General features: G+C 39.8%; 1 protein-coding gene across 1 annotated transcript in view; it reads left to right on the top strand.

Annotated features, from left to right (window-relative positions):
* The window catches only part of LOC144761843 (uncharacterized), a 114,185-nt gene that overhangs the window by 33,673 nt on the left and 59,020 nt on the right, over positions 1–21,492 (top strand). Inside the window, exons 5-6 of the mRNA XM_078647069.1 lie at positions 495–589; positions 7,938–8,002. Of these exons, the coding sequence (XP_078503195.1) occupies positions 495–589; positions 7,938–8,002 (160 nt within the window). The remainder of the gene's footprint in view (positions 1–494; positions 590–7,937; positions 8,003–21,492) is intronic.

The raw sequence follows: 21,492 nt of genomic DNA, 5'->3' as shown, positions 1-21,492 counted from the left end.
GCATTTTGTTATTGAATAAAGAGGATTTTTTCCGACAGGGCAACTCCAGTCCCAGTGAGGCTACAAATAACAAGTTTGCCTCTCTGTGTAATTTATCTATCCTGCTAGAGCTTTTTCTTCATTCTTTTGGATGGCTTAATTTAGGCCGGGTGACATACCTTGTGGGATCCAGGTGATTGAGAGTAGGGCTACATGGTCACCTTTTAAGAATTTAAAACTACCTCTTGTGTAATGGTTTGGGATGTGTGTTCAATGAGTGTAGCCTGATCTGATATCATAATTACTGTGTATGATGGGTAGCTTTGGACGAATGCAGCATTTAAAGAGCCAGTGGAGAAAGGTATACCATCCTGGGCAGATATCGGTCTTGTGTTAAATAAAACCAGTGAATGTAGATAAATCCACATAAAACAAGCTTTACATGCCACCTTGTTTTTCTGGATGCCATCAAGGTGCGATTGACATTAGTCTATTGTGTGTTTTGTTCCTAATAGATACCCTGTTCACATTAATACTGGTTATTGAATATCAGGATATCTTACCAAGGAAGGGGCAAAAAATGGATCTTCTACAATCTATCAAAGATACGGTAAGCCAGAATGCATCTTTAACAAACCGTATTTGTGTTTTTGAAAGTGTCACTGTGGAAGCAACATCAAAATCACAATGGCTAGTTAATTTTAGAGTAATTGAATGCACTGTTAGGAAGTACAAACTGCAGGAACTGAACTAATACATTTGCATCTTAATCTGAGACTTTTACATATTCCAAACATCACTAAAGTCATTTCTCCGAAATCGCAGTTTAACCCAAATCCTCCAAGTAATGGATCTTGATAGCTGTGTGAGTGTGCCATGTCTTTCAAAGCACAGCTCTGGAAGGTGGAGAGAGATTGGGTGACATGATGTACAATCATGGCACTTGAAAGCTGATGTCTCTCTAGGCAGAAAATCAGTCAAGTGCTGTGTATGCTTCAGTGAGGGAGATATGGGTCTATAGAAGTTTCTTTAGAAAGTAACATTCTAGATCTAACGTTCAGTCTTAAGGGAGGTATCAAATGATCTCCATTGCTTTTCACTGAGTATCTCCTCATACGAAAATAATCCACATTGGTCATTGTTTGGTTTCTGCAAAATGGATCTTTACTTATTGAAAAGCCAGCCAACAAGTGTTTCGAGAGATATACCTCTTCGTCAGGGCTGTAAAAATGAATTGAACATAAGTCTATTCAAATCTGTAGTAAGCCACTTAACAATGTCTTTAAAGAGTGGTTTATTTGATAAAAAACTACACAGCTTATCATCTGCTTGGCAGGTCCACGTCCACAGTCAGTTGGTTGTACAAGTCAAAGCATAACAATCTATGTGGAACCAGAAACAATGACATCAGCAGCTAGATGATAGCAGCAACCATGAGAGCTGATTAATACAGTATTTAGCATTGAATATAGAATATAACATACCTCCTTTCCTTCAAGCAAAGGGAACAACAAAGGAAATGAAATAAAGAAATACTAAAAAAAACAATACTATATAACGTTAATCACAATCTGTGGGGAGTAGCACGAGCTCTAGAACTCCTTTTACGTTGTCCAAAAGGAACAGTAATAGAATCTTGTTGTTCATTCAATCTCGGAACATCAGGAATGGAAAAAGACCTAGTCTTGACCACCTTTGATAAATTCCACCAGCAACCACCCTCAACTTGAACAGCATTGTTACAGATTCTAATAACTTTTACAGGATCACCAAATTTACATTTTCCTTTCTTGGTGTGAACAGAATTCTTAATGCAAACAAAATCACCAATAGTAAGAGGAACAATCTTGACACCTTTTTTTTTTTTTTGTCAAACCATTTTTTCTCTTTTTCCTGAGCAATGTCAGAATTGATTTGAACTTTCTCCATGACAGATTGAACATTAGTCAGAGTGTCTATCAATTTCCCCATCCATCCTGGTCGAAAGCTAGTGTTAGCCTTTCTTCCTCTTAATACATCAAAGGAGATGTATTAAGAGGAAGCTACACAGCTTATCTGCTTGGCAGGTTCATGTCCACAGTCAGTTGGTTGCACAAGTCAAAGCATAACATTCTATGTGGAACCAGAAACAATGACATCACAAGCTAGATGATAGCAGCAACCATGAGAGCTGATTAATGCAGTATTTAACGTTGAATATAGAATATAACCAAATCATAAACATGAAAATTCAGTGTAGAATAAAAAACAATCACGTCATATGTATTGTGTTTCAACATTATTTTTTTTACTATACACTGAATTTTCATGTTTATGGGTTTAATACACTTAAGTTAAATTATTTTTTAGAGCCATGAAGAAGAGGGATATTCCTCAAAACGTGCTGGTTGGCTGTACAATATTTTAAATAAAGATTTATTATGCAGAAACTAAACAATAATGACCAGTGTGCATTATTTTCACATGAAGAGATACTCTGTGAAATTGTAATCTCTGAAAGAAATTGAGATCAGTTTATACCTCCATCAAGGTTGAACTTTAATTTTGACAAAGACCGTGGAGGTTGGACTTGGAAGAAAAGGTGTCGGGCCTATGATCCCTTGACCCCAATCGGTTATCAACATTCTAGATGTGTTGTAGTCTAATCAATGTCTGAAGAGGTCAGGCTCCGGTGCAAAACATTCATTGTCAAGGAGTGAATGTACACAAATCCACCTACAGCCTCATGAGTTGATTTAGCTGTTAATGAAGTACATTGTGCTGAGCCCGGTGCTGAAAGAAACATAATGTGATTGCCTTTTCTTGACTCGCTAAAGCAATAGCTTGATTTAAGAGAAGCCCTAGCTTCTTTACCGTAGTGACTGAGTTGGTTGCCGGTCAAAGAAGGCCTAAAATTTCAGGAATACAAGTGATCTGATTATTTACATTTACTAGTACCCCAGTTTTATCAGTGTTTACATTTATAAAGTTTTCATCAACCATCCTTGAATCAAGTTTGAGTAGTTTCAGAGGTGGCCATTAATCTCATAAATTTGCTTAAGTCTAGGGTAATCTTGATATAGACATTTTCAGAAGGTAAAGAGTCTCCTCACGAGAGAAAGGAAAATCTCCCCCTAATTGAGCCACCCTCTGTCAGAGTTTGGACAGTAGCATGAGTTTCAGGACCCCTCACTCCCTGTCCTCAGCAAAGGTTGTGCAAAATCAAAGTAAGGTAGAGGTCGATATCTGCAATCCACACCACAGATTTTATTTTGGGGGAAACGCACTATGGGTATGGCAAGGTGAATGTAGCTGGGACAAATGCCATATGAAAATAGCATTCCAAGGTGTATGTAACTGGGTCAAGCTTGAATGAAAATATGAGCATAACCGGGTCACTGTTATATTGGTGCAGCAACTTGCTGTAGGAACCTAGCTCTAAATTTAACATGCATGGATATGTGCGCCTAACGGCAATGTTAACCTGGCAAAGGAATATATGCCAATTTTGATAATTGTGCTACTTGCATGCAATTATATATCTAATTAAGACATTGGGGAGATGAGTTGGCCTAACGGCTAGGGCGGTCAACCTCAAATCTGGGGAACTGAGTCGAGTCTTTGCAAGGACGAGCAGCATCCTGTGATTCTGGGCACATCACTTAATCTACCCATGCCTAACAAAAAAAAATGAATGTGTCCTCATGTAATGCAACTGGTGCTCGTGTAAAGCGTTCTGATACCCGATACCTTCGGGTCAAGTTCGCTCTATATAAAACTCCATAAAATAAATTGTGATACAGCCATGGCAACAAATACCTAACTGTAACTGGGACATTGTGATAGTGACGTAGGCATGAGTCACATTAACTAGAGCCCTGGCTTATTTGATCAGCACAGCTGCCAGGATGGTACATTTATCATCCTACTCTTAGCAGCCGCCGCTAATGATTGTGCGTTACCAAGTTATTTATCATAGTACCCTTGAATATTCATGCATCACTTGAATGTATATTAGTAGAAGGGTGAAAACCCAAATCCAGGTCATTACGTATGCTATCCAATGCTTCATTTCAGGCCAGTGGGGGCCACCGAGACGTTTTGTTCTGATCAGACATTTCTTGAGAGTAAGAGATAAAAACAAAGCTGAAAATCTGGAGAAGAGAAAGACAGAAAACCATCATCAAGGTGGAAAAATAGAGTCTGCAAGAGTGAGATAGGGGCATGGAGAGGCTGGCAGTGGACAAGAGGCCTCGGTGGATTCAGGACTATGCAGCCTTGGTATTCGGCGCAACAATATTTAATGGCGTGGGCCGCCGGCTCCTGAACAGTACTTTGGGAACCGGAACTCCTTTTATGAATTAGGCACTGATGAGATCTCAGTCCTAAACTATGTACCGCCATTTAATTTTTTTAGGTGCCGTCTAATTAGTTCAAAGGAATTAAAACAATACCACAACACCCAGAATGCATATAGCTTTCACGCATTAGTCAGGGACTGAAAACGGGTCTATAATGACCTGGAGGGAGGTGCTCATCCTATTTAGAAGTGCTTTGGTATTCGATTGCATGCAGCATCCAACCATAAAATAGCACATCCAATGCGATTTTATATTTTGGCACATACATTGTAAAAGTGCATGACCCAGGACAAAAACAACGTACATTTCATTTCCAAATACAGTATGTAAAACTGTCCACCTTTTCCTAACAGCAAGTTAGGATTGGCATGTTTTTCTGATGGGGTAGCATCACATTGTATCACACTAAGTACTGATTTGCTATTTGTATAGCACTAACCTAGCCTAAAAGGCAGTGGAGAGCTCTACAGGGTCAAAACGAAGCATAAAATCAATGAGTGATAGTAGAGGAGGCTGGATTGTTCCAGCATTGTGGTGTAGAGTTCCTTAAAGAGTTGTCTTCAACTCTTCTAAATTGAAGCAGCTTTGGACAGTAGCGGCCACTTCTATTGCGAAGTGGTAAGATGGGAGAGGGAGAATACAAACACAAAAAAACTGAATTATAAATAAAGAAAATAGAACTTACCTGCTGCGACGGCCACTGCCTTGCTCTCGAACCTCGCTCTGCCCAGGAACTGCTGCACACTACGCAGGCTTGGTCGGAGTGCCTCAGTTCGTCTTTCAGACATAGAATGGTAGCCTGTGTTGGTTTCTCCACCCAGCTGTACAACACAACTCTGGTGGAGAAAGGCTAAGGGCTCCTGGTTTGGCCAGCCAAACCATCATGTTCACTTGCCAGTGCCCACCACTCCCCCTGCTCCTCCTTTGTGCTGCAGGGTCAGTATGGGTGGCCAAGCCCCTTCCTCTGCTAGCAGCTTGCAGCCTGTGAAACTAAAAATAAAATGATAACATTGTTTTATTATCATTTTATTTTTGCCCTTTGCCACAGCTGGCTTTCAACAGGAGCGACGCTCCTCCGCCATAACAGAGGAGCTACCCCTGGCATTTGGGCGGTCCTCATTAATACTACTTAAGTAGTTTCCACAAACATCTTTCCCATGCTTCATATAGTTTCTGATGGGCATATAAATGACTTGCTGCTGCAGCGAAATAATGCTCCTAAAACCATGGCAGATCCTAAAGAAGTGAAAAATGTCCTCAGTTCCCATTCAGAACTGTTTGTATGACTAATGGCTTTTTGGTGATCGTGTTGGTATGTTGTGGTGTAAAGTTTATAGTCTCAGTAAGGTAATTGTTTCATTTGCTGTATTGAGAAAAGACTGAGCTGAAGGTGATATGAGATTCATGTTTAACCCATCTTTCAGTCCATATAATCCTACCATTATCCACATTTCTGTGTCACTGTAAGATCCTGAATTGGTGAGAGGTGGCCACCCTACAGAAAAAAACTTACATTTTAAAAGTTGATCACATTTGAAAAAAAAAAAAAAGACTTCGAAGTTGTGACTTTACACCCTTCTTCAAGGTACTCTAAAAGTAGAAGCGAGAACACAAATCTCATTTTAGCAATTCATTCAACCCATTTTGAAGAAGGAGCACATTTGAAAGCTTCACCCGAATCCAACGTGCAGCAATACATTCTCCCACTTCAGTGGCTACAATTAACCCTCGGCTGTATTTGAGTATTTATTTCTTTATTTCATTTAGGGTTTCCAAATTTCTTCCATTTTCCAGAAGCACCTTCTGCCTTCATAGTCTTACTTCTCGCCCTGCATACACCAGCCCATATTGGAGTATCATGCAGATAGAACTAAGGTCTCAGAGCAACCCCATATTCTGTCAATGTCCTGGTGGGCAATCATCAAGCCTGAATCAGTCTTTTTTTTATATTTTGAGTAGAGTTTATACCGTCAGAGGTCCAGTGTTCAAGATTGGAATCTAATGCCGGATTTTTTTTCCTGTTACCAGTTGAGATATTGACACACTCTTTTCCGGACTATCCGAACAAATGAGCAGAACCACAGGGCATGAAAACCACCAACTTAAAAGAATCCTCTAATAAAGATCTCGAACTCCAGGCTTTTTGTGCTCAAATGACATCTGATACCCAATGTGGTGCCCTGCGACCCGATGTACTGAGACAGGTCACAAAATGTGCACTGACTTTTTGCGACTGGTCTCTGAATCTGGGATAAGACCTATTTAGTAACAAGTCACATTGCAAAATCGCTAGCTGCAACTGCAGAATGATCTGCCTAATGAATATTAATTGGGCAGGTGGCTTTTTGCAGCACCCTGCAATTGGCCATAAAAAAAGTGGTGGCCTGAAGGAACAGCAGACCATCATCTGTGTCTGTAGTCCCAAACTCTTTAAAAGAACCAGTCCTGCTTTTAAACAAAAAAAGGTTGCCCATATGGAAAAATATCCAGGGAAGAAGGCAGAGGCCCCTGGCCCACTGCCTACTACTCCGAATGCTGCTATCAAAGTTCACAAAGGGGAAGGTGTACTAAAACATCTTCCTCTCTGTGAATCAGTTACCACCTCCTTCGAGGTGCTGATAACCGATCAATGGTTTGTACACACCTTCTCAAACCATTGATACATACCACTGGGATTCCCAGTTTGGGAGGGACGCCCCTTTCTACTTGTGATTCAGAATGGATAGTAAAACCCATTTTGTGAACTGGAAAGGCCTTAGCAACTCGAGAAATAGGCTTAATTCATAGGGGGAAAAAAACGTTTGCTGTGACTATCCCTTTGATTTTGCTCCTGCAACAGAGCTTAGCACATTGGATCCATAATGCCTTATGGTCAAGATCCATAAGAATTTATTAGGTATTCAGCACATAGATTAACACTGAGATTTGTATTGTCTCCAAAAAAGACAGGTGGTTGCGCTTGTTATATGAACACATCAGGGACTTGTGGGCTGTAGTGAATTATCAGAGCCGTAATATTGCAGTCAAAAGGACCTGGGGTAAAATAATGAAACCCTTCCATAGTCCCTACCGTAAAATTGAGTATGCTGGTGGCTAAATGCTGTGCCAAAATGTGATGTATTCCCTATTTATCTCTACTGGGAAAGTGGTATTGGTGAATATTGGAGAAGTGCAAGAGTATACATAGTTTTGTATGCAAACATGCCAAATTAAGGACTGGAAAGATTGTCTGCAGTCTATACTGCCCTGTTTAATATGAAAGACCTCTTTTGGATGAGTTTTAAGCCATGATATTCAGGGGTGAGGTAGCAAGAACACAAGCTCTGAGAAAGTGCAGGCTCCTGCTGTAGACTGGGCACCTGATCATTCCACTCACTTCACAAACTCCTGTTTGTGCAGGGATTGGAATTTCAAGTTGTGCAAAATTTTCTTTGTGCAACAAAGTCCGCATTCCCTGTTACATTGCCAAAATATACCAGTGGAAAAAAGGTCCAATAAAGACCAGGCAAGGTGAGCATGATTGACAGCAACATTGAAGAATGTTCATGCTGCCCTGACAAAGACTTCGGCCTTAAATTGAAAAAATAAATACACAATCCATCTATTTCTGCTTTTCAGATTAAAGAGCATATATTGGACCCTTCCAGTCAACATAATGAAATAAAATTACAACATGTACAGAGGTAGGTGTCTATCTTTAATAACTAATGGTAAAGTATTCCTAAATTCGTAACTAAACGAGATTAATGATATTTGTATTTATTGAAGTATCAATGACATTACTATTGATGCAAGGTGGTATATGAGAACATGGCAGCGATTACAACAACCTTTTGAGTAGCATAGTAAAAAAGCAGTATATTCATAGAATGATTATCTCTTTCGTCTATAGCGTTAACCATCAAAGAGGATGGACAGTTCAGTGAGGATTTCAAAGAAATGAGTCTTCAGAGTACCCTTTAATATCTGGAAGGATGTAAATACTTTAAGGTCCAGTGGAAATGCACGTATTGGGATTAGTTGTGAGAATTCACAAAGTGGGGTCAACGTATATAGGATGATGGGTAGTAAGGTGTTACTGGCTTGTTGAGCATAGTGAGTGGACTAGTGTGTATTGGCTTATGTCAATGGGAAGGTAGTCAGGTGAGAGGACATGGATGAGGGCTTGAATAATGGTCTGTTTCAAGGAGATGGCCATCCAGGTTAGCTCTATTGCTTTATAAAGTAGGGCTGATGGTCGCAAGTGAAAATGTGCATATGATGAAATGCATCACCTTGTTCTCCACCGGATGGAATGCTGTGGCAAAACAATTAGGAGGCTGTACTATGTAACCATTTTGTGAATTGCAAAGAAGATAATTTTGCTGTAGGGTAGACAGGAAGGTGATAAAGGATGTTGTGGTTGTTTGAATCAGGCAGCAGCGGTGTCTACAGAGGAGTCTTCTTAATTTGTCTAGTAAACTCTACAGCTCCTGGATGGAGAGGTATAGGTGAGGGTGCTGAAGCTGCTGAGGGATAATGGGAGTGAGGTTTTGCAGTGCTGAGTATGAGTAAACAGGTGGCCATCCATTAGTGGGTGGCTGTGAGGAAGTCCAGGACGGATGGCTGTAGTTGTGCATTGAAGTGAAAGGAGAAGATTTGTATGTTGGGATTAAAGGAGGACTTATATCCTTCAAGGGAGATCGCACAGAATGGGAAAGAGGAGATGACCATAAGCTATGCTTGGGGCACTCCCATGGGTAGAGGCATGGAAGTGGAAGTTGAGGAGCCCAGAGAAAAGGAGGAGAGAGATGGAAGATAGAAGGAAAACTAGGCTGATGTTCTGAAGAGTGGGTTAACCTAGTTTCCAAAGAAGAGAGCGATGGTCAAACGTGTCATTTTCTAGGGAGAATGGTAAAGGATAACTTGTTCTTATCAGCAATGACTATGAAACTGAAAGCCTGTGTAAGGGTGGCTTCAGTTGAATGCTGTTGGCAGAATGCTCACAAGACAGTATCAAGGGCAATCAGCATGCGAGTGGAAATGTAGTGTAAGAGCTGGTTGAATACTAGCTGATCAAGTTTTGAAATGTTGTATAAGGGTGCAGTGGCAGCTCTCTGCTATGGCGGAGTAGCGATCCCCCCCAAACCCCAAAATGGCAGAAAAGGAAAATAAATTAGACTTATTTTATTTTTCCTTTCCTACCGTGTCTTGAGGGGGTGGGGCTTGGGGGTGACCGCACTGAGGGGAGTGGTAGTGCACTCCCTTCACTGCGCATGATGGTTTGGCCAGCTGTCTCAGGCCGGTCTCATTCCAGTCCATAAATAAAGTTGAGTTCTTTAATCAATCTAAGGCACTAGTAATTTCTCTGGAGCAAAATCAGTCCATTGTTTTGTGCTTGCTTTGCTAGCCCTGGACCCAGAAAATGTAAATAACAATGATCCTGCACTAAAAGGTAATACAGTATGAAAAGCTAGGCTTCAACTGCTTTCAAGCACGTTCTTAAGTGGCAGTGGGCCAAGCATAAGTTTCTCAAAAAAGGATCTAGCATGCCTTTGGTATGTGATCATAAATCATTCTGAGAAATTTTCCTCTATTAGCCACTGTCACTTAAAATACTTCAGTGTATTTTTTTGTTCTTATAGAGTACCTAGTAGCAGATGGGAAGAAGGTCAATATTATTTTCTTAGCGATTCACCTACCTTTGCTTTTGGGGGCTGCCTGTGGTCTTTTCTTGCATTGTGGTGGCTCTGGTGCTGGTACATTTCTCCTAGTCTTTTACTAGCTGCTCCTGCGGTTCTATGTGCGAAGCTCCAGTCAGGGAAGTCAGATCCCTTCAGGAAATAGGAGTGTGATTGGCTTAGATACTTCCCTGTGTAGGTTTTAGCTGCTGCACAGATGTTAACAAACTGGTTTCACTCTTTTTATTTATTGTCGTCAGCGCGTCATCAGTGGTTTTGTTGCATTCCTTTATTTTTTTGCAGTATACTCTATATACTCTACAATATATTAAGCAAATATTTATTGTAAACTGCAAAAACAAATCCAATATACTCCATATACTTTGTGCAGTCATTTTCCCTTATTAGAAATATGGGTGGGAAAAATAAGTCTTGCCATGCTAATAACTATAAACAAAATCACTACCACACATAAAATCGAAAATTGTTGATTTCACAGAGCCATCGCTTAATACAATTTTAGGAGAACTTCAGGCACTCATTTCTAACACTAATAATATTATTGTGGCGGTTACTATTATTTATAAAGATTTGGCTGTTATATCATAGAAAGTTTCTGATGAAGAAATCAAATTAGAGACACTAAAGCTGTTCGACAATTAACTTTCAGTTACAGCAAAGCGCATTACTATGAATTAACTATTACTATATCTCAAAAATTGAAAGACTATACAAATGTAAGAATTTTGTATTTACTAGAAGACATAGAAGGTGTGGTCTGTAGATGAAATTCAAAGACCATGCTGCGTAGTCTACTCAAGTTAAAAATGTATTGGAATAATTGGAATTGGCAAAGCTCACCATATCCCTTCACATCGCAAAGGAAATCAACAGAAGCCCAGGCAAGTGTGAATTAAAGTTCTGTGTCACCGCCATCTAGATAGGACAAGAAAACCTGCAAGGGAAATGTTTTCTTTGATGGTAAATGGAAATAAAGTTTTCATACATTAATACTTTGCAAAGGAAACAGTGGATATTTGTAAAGAATTCACAGTGCTACGATCAAGATTGAAAAATGATGGCTTCAAGTATGGTCTTTTTGGTCCTTCAACTTTGCGAATTTGAAAAGGTGGTATATCAAAAGCATTTCATCACCCTGATGATGCTAGAGTCTACCGTGATAGCCAGCCTCCCTATATGGACATGCATGAAGCTGGAGAATAATCTGTCAATTGCTCTGTAGTTTTGAAATTACCGACATGTAGGCCTTCTTTTTCCAAATTCAAATTGTTGGCTCGTATATTGGCTAATCTAAGGTGCACGTGTGTGTGCGCGCCTCAAGCTTGTTCTTTATGTTGTACTTTGTTTATTTTTTGATCTATAGAGTTTCTTCTATGCCCTAATTGTAAGGGCTACTTTGCTATTTATTATTGCGCAGACGTGTTATTGACCTACTCTGTTAGACTGGTTATTGTTTTTTCTTGTTTTTCAATTACTTCATGCAGAAATCATATTACCTGAAAATGATATCTCAAAATGGTAAGAGTTTAGGACTCCCAGTTTAGCACAAGAACATTTTAAAGTATTTAGCTAGACATAAAGCTGATATTTGTTTAGTTCGGGAGACTCCTATACACAAGTTCCTATCCTTTATAAATAACAACTGAGTTGGGCCTGTTTATAACCTCTTCTTTCATTGGTAATAAAAATGGGGTTGCATTTTATTTGCTAAAAACTCCAGGTTCAAATACTAGACAAGCATGGTGATACAGATGGTAGAGATGTCTATGCAAAGGGCAAAATTGATTCTTTTGTGTTACATTTGATTAATATTTATGGTCCCACTGTGGATGATCCAACTTTTGGAAACCTATCACTACCTAAATTGTAAATCTAGGAAATGTTCCCCTTACTATTGGTGCTGATTTTAATTTAATATGTGATCCGCATCTTGATAGACTACACTCTACCAAATGTAAACCCCCTAAATCACATACATCCTTTAAAACCTATTTGAAGATTTCTAAACTTGTTGCCATTTGGAGACTGTTTTCCAACACCTAAAATGTTTTATATTTTTCTAACCCTCATAACTTATTCTCAAATTGATTATCTATTAGCATCAAGAAATGTCATTCAATTTCTAGTTCTCAAGTTGGGAATATTGATATTTCAGACCATGCTATCCTTTCTATGTATCTAAAATTAGATGTTTCTGTTCCTAAAGCAAGATGGCATATGAATATTGACAGTGATCTGAATGATAACAAACGTAAAGTGCCTTTTGCTACTGAAAATTATATTTCTTTCAATATTGATGTTACATCTAATGCTATACATCTCGATGCTTTTAAAGCATATTGGAGAAACCACACTTTCCAAGATGGCCCGTGATTACCCTCTCACTACAAAATGTCTAATTTTGAAGAAAAAATTGGCAAGTTTGAACATTTTTTTATTTCTTCCAACATCTTTAAACTCAAGTTTCAAAACCTTTATGAATAAAATTCCTTACTTTCCAAAAGAGCTGGTTTAAAAATATCAAATGAGAAAGCAAATGTTTATTTCAATATAAATCTATCCTGGGACATTATTAGCTAATTATCTACCTATGAAAAAAGATGGAACCCAAATTTAACCTATTCTGGTATCAACATTTCTTGAAATGTATTCCTCATATATTAAATCATAATCAACTGATATTAATACAATAGATTTTCTGAACTCTTGTTACCTTCCTCCTATATCACAATTTAATAAGCCTAAACTTTACTCGCCTATAACCGTGGATAAAATTACTGCTGCTAATACCCTGAAACCAAGAAAATCTCCTGGACTTGATGGTACACCTGCTGAATTTTTCAAACTATTTTCTTCTCTTGTAAACACTACATAGTTATATGTAGTGTTTACTGAATTTAGTAATACTGGTACCGTATCAGGGTCATTTACAGAAACATTATGAATTGTACTTCCTAAATCTGATAAAGATCACTTTCATTTTTAATTATCATTTTAGATCACCATAAATCAATATTGTAAAATGAATGTGAAAATCTTAGGGCCTGATTACGTGTTTGGCATTGATGGACCCGCCGTGGCAGAGGTGTCTAATTCCCTGCACGCTGAATTACTATGCCGGTTGGTTGCTGTAGGGAAGACCGGCGGAGTACCTCTGACAGCGCCATTCATTCGCAGACCACTGATATCGCAGCAGGTGACAGCAGCTGTCAGAGGGCGGTACAGACAAGGTTACCGCCGTCCGGATTATGAGTTGCCTTTTCGTCGAGCTGACCGTGCCAGTGAGACCACCTACTTTGAGTCAGCAGAAGCAAAGGCAAAGGGGTGCAAACTTGCCCATTTCCTTTTTTTCTCTTCAGTCTTCCCACGTGAATCCCTTCCTCCTGGGCCCCCCTATGCATCAGCAACTTGAACCCGAAGAAAACAACCCTGTCAGCACTGAAACCCAAGTAAGTCAGTTTCGCACTTGTCACCCATTGACTGAACTGGGCACATATGGTCCGGACACCAGAAATACCTTCATTGACACACATGAAAATATTCCCTGCCGTCAGAAACACTGCCGTTGGGCCAGCTGGAACATCGTAATATGGCAGGCAAGAGACTGTTGACTCTGCAATGCACTTGGGACTGCTGCCGTGATATGGTGGTAAGACCCCCAAACTTCTAATCAGACCCTTAGCCACTAGATTATCAAACAAACATTTTGAATACTATTACTCATATAGACCAAACAGTGATCATAATGGGTAGATGCTCTATTTTATGTAATAGAAGCTGTTCCCTCTTTGCTGCTCCCTTCTGGCCTTCTGGCCTTCTACCGCTAGACGCTGATAAAGTTCACTGGCAATTTTCATTCCAAGAATTTAATTTGGTAAAACCTTTATTAAAATAGTTTCTGATCTTTGCACTCACCCCTGTGCAAAGTGTATTATTAATGGTCATTCTTTCATGTCCTTTCAATAGTTTAGAGGAACTAGACAAGGCTACTCATTGGCACCTTATCTATTTTTATTAGCTGTAGAAAATGTTCTCTTTTTAGAAAATCAGATGATAAAGACTTGGTTATAAAAAATAGCAATATAAAAGCATGGGTTTACGCTGCTGATGTTTGTATTTATTAGTAATCCAGGTATCTCCATTTCTACTGTCACAAATATTATACATGAGTATGCTGTAGTTTCTGGGTATTCATTAAATGTTACTAGGAGGATTTTCCATTAAATGTTCATTGTACTCCTGACGTTAAATAATATAGACATTCTATGGCAAAAAGAGGAAATGGAATATCTTGGCATTTTTTCCCAAATTCCATCAAAAAACATTGTTTTGTGATCAATTAATTTGCAAACTTACTGACAAAATTATTAACTGGTGACACTATGTATGACCTGGTGTGGGATACTTGAGTTCATTAAATAGGTCAATCTTCCTCTAATATTATGTATTCTATCCTGTACAACTACTTCCCACTTTCTACAAGAACATAAATAGATTATCTACATTTTTCTGGAATAACAAGCCCTCAAGAATAATTATGCTGAACTCAAAATTGGTCCAATTAATGGTGGTTTTGACTTGCCTTATTTTTATAAATACCATTAGGGATTTATACCAAAGCAAGTATCCTTATGGCTTCAACAGATCAATCCGTAATTCTCTCCTAAATAGATTGCAATTGAACAAAGCTTGGCCCTTTACCATTACAGGTGTTACTGTCTAATGCAATAATAATGTCACCAATCATAAAATAATACTACTAGATTTTGATTCTTATTTCATGTTCTTATTTTCACCTCAAACCAATGTCTTCAAGGCCCAATCCTATCATAAAATTGGAACATATCAAATGTTGAAATCTTAGATTGAAGCTGGGATAATGTATTTATATTTGTCCATGTGATGTATTTTTATACTTTTTAGAATTACAACGGAAAATTTTATTACATTCCCTCAGATTACTATAAATATGAATGTTTTTGTAATCAATTCTGGTCAGTTTCCCCATCAATATCCGTTGCAAAAATGTCAATCAGAATTATTTGAAATTTTTTAATGTCTAGTCTTTGTGTTTGTAAAAGGTATAAAAAGTTGAATAATATAGGAATTGCTAATTTATCTTTTATTATCAATTTGTTTGACAAATTCTTCAGAAAGGGGAAGGAAAACATTGGTATCTAATATCTGGTTGGATTTGTTTATCTTTAACTGTTTATAGACACCGTGTAAATTATTCAAGGAAAAACTTTTGGATTGTCCAATTTGTTTGCATTGTAATCAAACTGGTGGTTCTTAAGAACATGTACTATTTGAAGGCCAATTATTTTAAATTTTTGGTATGAAATATGGGATATTATTACCAAAATAATCCCCATATGTGAGACTTTACCCTGTAGATCAATTGTATGCAAGTCTCATGCTTTACTTATACATTACTTCATTCTCATAATAAGTTGTTTGATTTTTTTTGTTATCCTCTGCTAGCAAATGTAATTGGAAAAAATGCTTCATTACTATGAGTTCATACCTGGTTGTCTTGGATAACGTTTACTAGACAAATTTCACTTTATCTACAACTGGATTAACGGGTAACACATCTTCTTTCCACTTGTTCTAGGAACCAGTAGATGATTATATTCCAAGATATGTGATCAATTAAATATTGCTTTACAATGGATTGACCTTAATTTAATCTGTCTTATGATTAATTATAACAGTAACACTTTTGTATTGTCTTGTATTTCTCTAAAAAATGAATAAAATATTTTTGGACTTAAAAATAATTTTAAAAGTGCTCAAATTCGCTTTCTCCGAGTCTTTTGCACAACAACAATCTGCGGTATAGCTTTCAGACTTATAAACCCTTTATTACATTTCCAACTTCACTTCAAAGGCTGCCCTGCTCTACGAGGTGGCAATTATCCTACGATGTCTTGCAGAGCAGTGCAGACCGTAGGAAACCGCTCACCTCTTGAAATGTCTGAGTGATATACACAAGTCAATCCCTCTCCTCCTTCATGGCTATTTTATGTTTTATTATTTGAAACTTGAGCCTGGCAGTTGCTTTGGACTAGGTTAAGAATTGTAAAGCGCTATGAAGCCTTTTGGTCACAAGAGTAGTATCATTAATTCACTTAAGCAGACTCGTAATCACTTGGATGCAGACTCCTGCTAAAATACGACCATTTGGGATATTAAGCCTGGGGGGTCTAGATTCAAATCTTATGAAATAGTATCCTACTAGGTAAAAAAATCCTGATAGAATTGAATAGTGCAGTAAAGTGTGTTCTCCCTGCCAACCTTATATTTCTGATGGGGGTATTTTTGCTAGCTGAGCTGTATTTTCCTATTATCCCAAGAAAATACTGTCCCCGCAAATAGATAATCAACCATCTAAAGTGCTTGATGAGAGTTGCACAAAAAATCCAACTAATTGTCCAGTAGAGACTGAAAAAAGTCCCTTCTCCTATTTGTAATCACTAATAACGTTTTATTACAAAAGGAATTACAATTGTAGGAATTCAATGTAACTTGTTGCTCCATCCAGCGCCAGTTTCTATTTTTGTGTATTTAACCTGGTTTATATTTTCACTAATCTCATATGACTTTCCTATGTTCCCTGTTACTGATTTGTTTATACTTTCTCTCCAAGTTTATTAAAGGCGTTTGGAGCACATCACTCGCTCGTTATTTTAGAGAATCAGGTGCAATTCACTATTTGTGGAAGACTGTTTAAGAACATTACATTTCTAACCAAAATAAGTCCGTTTTAAATAATTGTATTGATCAAGCATTCTTGTCCACCCCTGTCATGTATACGAAAGATTAGGTTCTGCACAACCCCCTCCCAATAAGTATGCAGGTACATAATTTTTCAACAAGTTTACCACTTACCATTTCATGGTTTCCCAGTGTAACGATGTGAGTGTATTGATTCCATAAAATAGAATGACCAGGACCCCACTGGGGAACTTAGCCCTTGTCCCTGAATAGTTGTCTGCCTCACACTATCAACATAGTTATTCTATTCCTTCGCGAGGAAACAGGATTGACAACAAAACTTTAAACGAGAAAATATTTGAAGTGCAAAATACCCCAACTCCCATCCAGTTTGAGAACAACTGGGGCTTGAAATCCAATATAGAACAAATGCTCCACACAAATTCAGCAGCAGTACAAAATGAAGTGTAACACTGATGTGCAGAACAGCCTAATGGTGCTGTGAAACAGCTACACTATACTTATAAATAATAAAGGTGGAAATCTAGATTTTCCCACAAACAATTCAAACTTGGCTACACTTATGAAAAAGGATTAGTGGCAGTCTTGTTGAGGTTAGTTAATTGTCAGATGAAGTTATTAAACTTGTTTTAAATAATAATATTTTGCCATTTTGTCACCCTCCTCAGTGATGACACCCAGGGCGGCCCGCACTTACCGCACCCCCTTTCCTATGCCACTGATTAGTGAAAATCAGAATCGCTGTCCCTTCTCTGTTTCGCCCAAGTTTGCAGCAATATTGTGTTCATAGTTTTAGGTAGGATCTTACAGGTGTGGCTATGTATATGGCCACTTGCAACGTCCGTGTGCCCCTCTTTCTTGTAGTATTGTTATATTTATTTTGTTCTATGTAATTTAGAATCCAACTTAAATGGTAGGTCAAAAAGACAGTCCTTTAGGTCAATGTGACAGGGCTAAAATATTTTAATATAGTTTGAGTGTATTCCGAAGAACAACCGGATATATGGAATAAATGCTGTGGTTTGAGTATTCACATTGTGCTTCACTGGGACACCTACACCTTCATCGTTTGACCTTTCATGTTGTCATTTTCAGGTTATATTCTTTTCATATTGTGCTGAAATAATGGAAAAGACGCAATTTAAATGGTTCTCCTGTTGAACATTGTCTCTCATATCAGATCCACTCTAGTGCCACATGGAATATTGTCACCCCGTCGTCGTGTACTTGCACCTAAAACAGCCATAAAGGGTATTGGTGTCGGTTTTAGCTTGCACCCATAAGAAGCTAAAAAAAAAATGTGCTTCTTCCGTTTTGCCCTTGGAGTACCACGGCTTAACAGCTGTTGACAACCGCTTGCACAAACCGTGAATTTTGGGTGATAGCACAGGCAAGGTAGATGCAAAAACAATTAGCACGCATTATTGCACTTTTTTTTTTACAATCAATCATGGAATTAAGGCGCTGTACTGTATAGTTTGAAGTTTGCAGAGTAGGGACTTGATGCCGGCGTGTAGTGCGTTGCCATAGTCTAGTCTGCTGGTGATGAGTGCGTGGGTGACTGTCTTCCTCGACTCAGGGGGGATCCATTTTACAGTCTTGCGGAGAATGTGGAGGGTGTTGAAGCAGCTGGAGGTGACGGCGTTGACCTGTCGGTTCATGACGAGTGATGAATCGAGTACAATGCCGAGGTTTTTGGTAGCATCTGTGGGGCTAGGGGGGCTTCCGAGGGCAGTGGGCCACCAGGTGTTGTCCCATGCTGAAGGGGTGGTTCCAAGGACGAGGACTTCTGTTTCTTGGCGTTGAGTTTTAGGCAGCTTCTTGCATTCCTCTCTGGAAGTTGAATTTTGCAGTGGTGGGGTCCTTGGTGAGAGAGGGAAGATGAGCTGGGTGTCATTGGCGTAGAATACGATGTTTGAGGCAGTGTTGTCGGACGATGGCTGCAAGGGGGGCCATGTAGATGTTGAAAAGGGTCAGGCTCAGAGATGACCCCTGTGGGACTCCACAGGTGACTTCCGTGGGGGTGGAGAGGAAGGGCGGTAGTCTGATCCTTTGGTTTCTTCCGGTGAGGGACGAGCGGATCCAGTCTAGGGCAGTTTCTTGTATGCCGGCGTTGTGTAGTCCAGTGAATAGTGTGCAGTGAGAGATGGTGTCGAAGGCTGCAGATCGGTCGAGGAGGATGAGGGCTGCAGAGTTGCCTTGATCCAGGAGGGTATGGATGTAGTCTGTGATGGCGAGTAGGGCAGTCTCGGTGCTATGGTTGCTTTGGAATCCAGATTGGGACGGGTCGAGGACGGCATGATCTTCTATGAATCGTGTCAGTTCCCTGTTAACTGTTTTCTCTGCGACTTTTGCTGCGAAGGGGAGGAGCGAGATGGGCCGATAGTTCTTGAGGTCTTGTGGAGAAGTGTGGCTCAATGGTTCGTGCAGGCAGACCTTGTGGCAGAGCTCTGGCCAGGGGCCAGGGTTCGATTCCCGCCTCGGCGGGTCTCCGGCTCATTAATTCCCCTGACTGGATATTCTTGCCTCAGTGCCTGTTCTGATCATGGGTCCCACGCTGCAACTCTGGGCAATCGCTTGCTTAGTCTCCACAACAGCCCCAAAAGCTCTGGGATGCCTGGCTGCACCTGGGGTGTGCCCAGGAGTGGACATTTCCCAGGAAAGCCAGGAAGGGTTCCTAAGCGGTATCCGGACAGCGCCGGGACACCTCCGGTGGAGGTAGCTGTGCGCTTTACAAATTGCGACATTTATATGCTGTGGGCTTCTTGAGCAGAGGCCTGACTTCTGCGCGTTTTCAGTCATCTGGGAAGGTGCCGGTTTTGAAGGTGGTGTTGATGGTGTGTTGTAGTTTGGGTGCAATAGCAGTTGTGGTACTGTGAAAGATGTGAGGGGGCAGAGGTCGGTGGAGGCCCCCAGAGTGGATGCCTTTCATGGTCGTGGCAGAGTCCTCTGTTGTGATTGGTGTCCAGTTGGAGATGGTGGGTGGCTGTGGTGTCTTGCGGGTGGTCGACGAAGTTGTCGTAGAGTGATCTGATCTTGAGGTGGAAGTAGGTTCCAAGCTTGTCGCAGAGGTCTTGGGACAGGGTGATGTCTGTGGCTTCGCTGCGTGGGTTGGTGAATTTCTGGATGACACTGAAGAGTTCTGTGGAGTTGGTGAGGATTTAGTTGTGGATGAAGTTCCTTTTGGTTGCCCTGATTTGGTTGTGGTAGTCTGTGATGGCCTCCTTGTGGGTGGAGTAGGTATCGGTTGTCTTGGTGTTCCTCCAGTTCTTTTCCAAGTGCCTGCAGGTGCGTCTGGTTTTTTGGAGGTCATTGGTGAACCAGGCGGCTTTTCTGGGGTGTTGTTTGCCGGGGTTGCGTAGTGGGGTGAGCTAGTTTGTGCCGTTGGAGAACCAAGTGTTTAGTCCTCTGGCTGCGATGTTTGTGTCAGATGCCCAGGTGTCGCTGTGTCTGGTAAGGATGGAGTTCAGTTGCTCATCAGTGATATTGCTCCAGTTCCTTCGTGGTGGGCGGGGGGCTGATCTTGGTGCTTTGGGTTTGTTTACGGTGAAGTGAACGCAGTGGTGGGCGGTCCATGGTGGTTGCGTTGTGTGGCTGAAGTGAACGCTATTACCTGCTGCACAGATGTTATTCTTGGGTAAGGAAAACCACCAGTGCTCACCCTTATTTTAACTGTGAACCTGGGGTTGTTAGAAGATGGTTCCCAAGAATTCATCCAAAGAAATATTACATCATGTTGATGTAAGTATAAGTTGAACCGCTCCACGCTAAATTTATAACATCAGAAACTAGACTAAATCTGTAATCTGTGGTGATAAATAAGATGTCTAAGCATCACTACATAGTCGTAAAAATTATACAAAAGACATTAATTTGCCTATATATAATATACATGTGTGTGTATTATAGATAAACATTATATATTTACAGTACTGACAGCCCAGTAAACCGTGATTGGTCCTGCCTGCCAAGAAAGTGTTTAGACTGGATCGAAATTGAGGGAAATGACCAACAGCAATTGTCTTTCTGGGCTCATTTGGATATTTAGTGATTTAGTCTGTTGAAATCCAAATATTTCTACGAAGCAATCATCTGCCAGACTATATACCCTACATCTGTAGAAACAGAATTGCAAATGATCTAATAAGACTTGAGGGACCCAAAGAGGAGTGCGAGGTGGAGTATTTGTCAATTAAACTACTCACATTTGCCAGTAATCCCACTGATGAGAATCTGTATATTAAATATATAGAAGCCAAAAATAGGGAATCCAGTATTTGATTTAAGCAATAAGAAAGGGAGTCAAAGAATATTTCCTACTCATGAAGACCCATGCACCTGTTACATTCTGTCGACATCGGTCATTGACACATTAGCTATCAACACTGAAAGATATGAAAGTAGTGTAGCTAAGTCTTACCTGGGTGAATTATCGATGAAGTAAAAAGCCAGCAACAAAATTGCATTCGTTTTAAAAATATCAAAAAGAGGAAAAATTTGGAAGTGAGGTCCAACTGAACGAAAGGGGTTGTCTTAGTCTAGGTGAATAAATAAAATGCATATCTAACAGGAAATTGAAAATTTCCGGAGTGTTTGCGGAGTCAGGAAAAGCACCCTGTCCGCCATTGTAGAAAAGAAATACCTGGCAGTTGGGAATACTCCAGTAAAAAATTCAGCATGCCAAAGAAAAGATGGTACTTCCAGGAATGATTAGATCCATGCCTCACATGGGAGAAACAATCTTAGTGGCA

The sequence above is a fragment of the Lissotriton helveticus genome, chromosome 6, assembly GCF_964261635.1.
Source record: "Lissotriton helveticus chromosome 6, aLisHel1.1, whole genome shotgun sequence".
Classification (NCBI taxonomy): Eukaryota; Metazoa; Chordata; class Amphibia; order Caudata; family Salamandridae; genus Lissotriton; species Lissotriton helveticus.
This window is presented reverse-complemented; position numbering and strand designations above follow the sequence as displayed.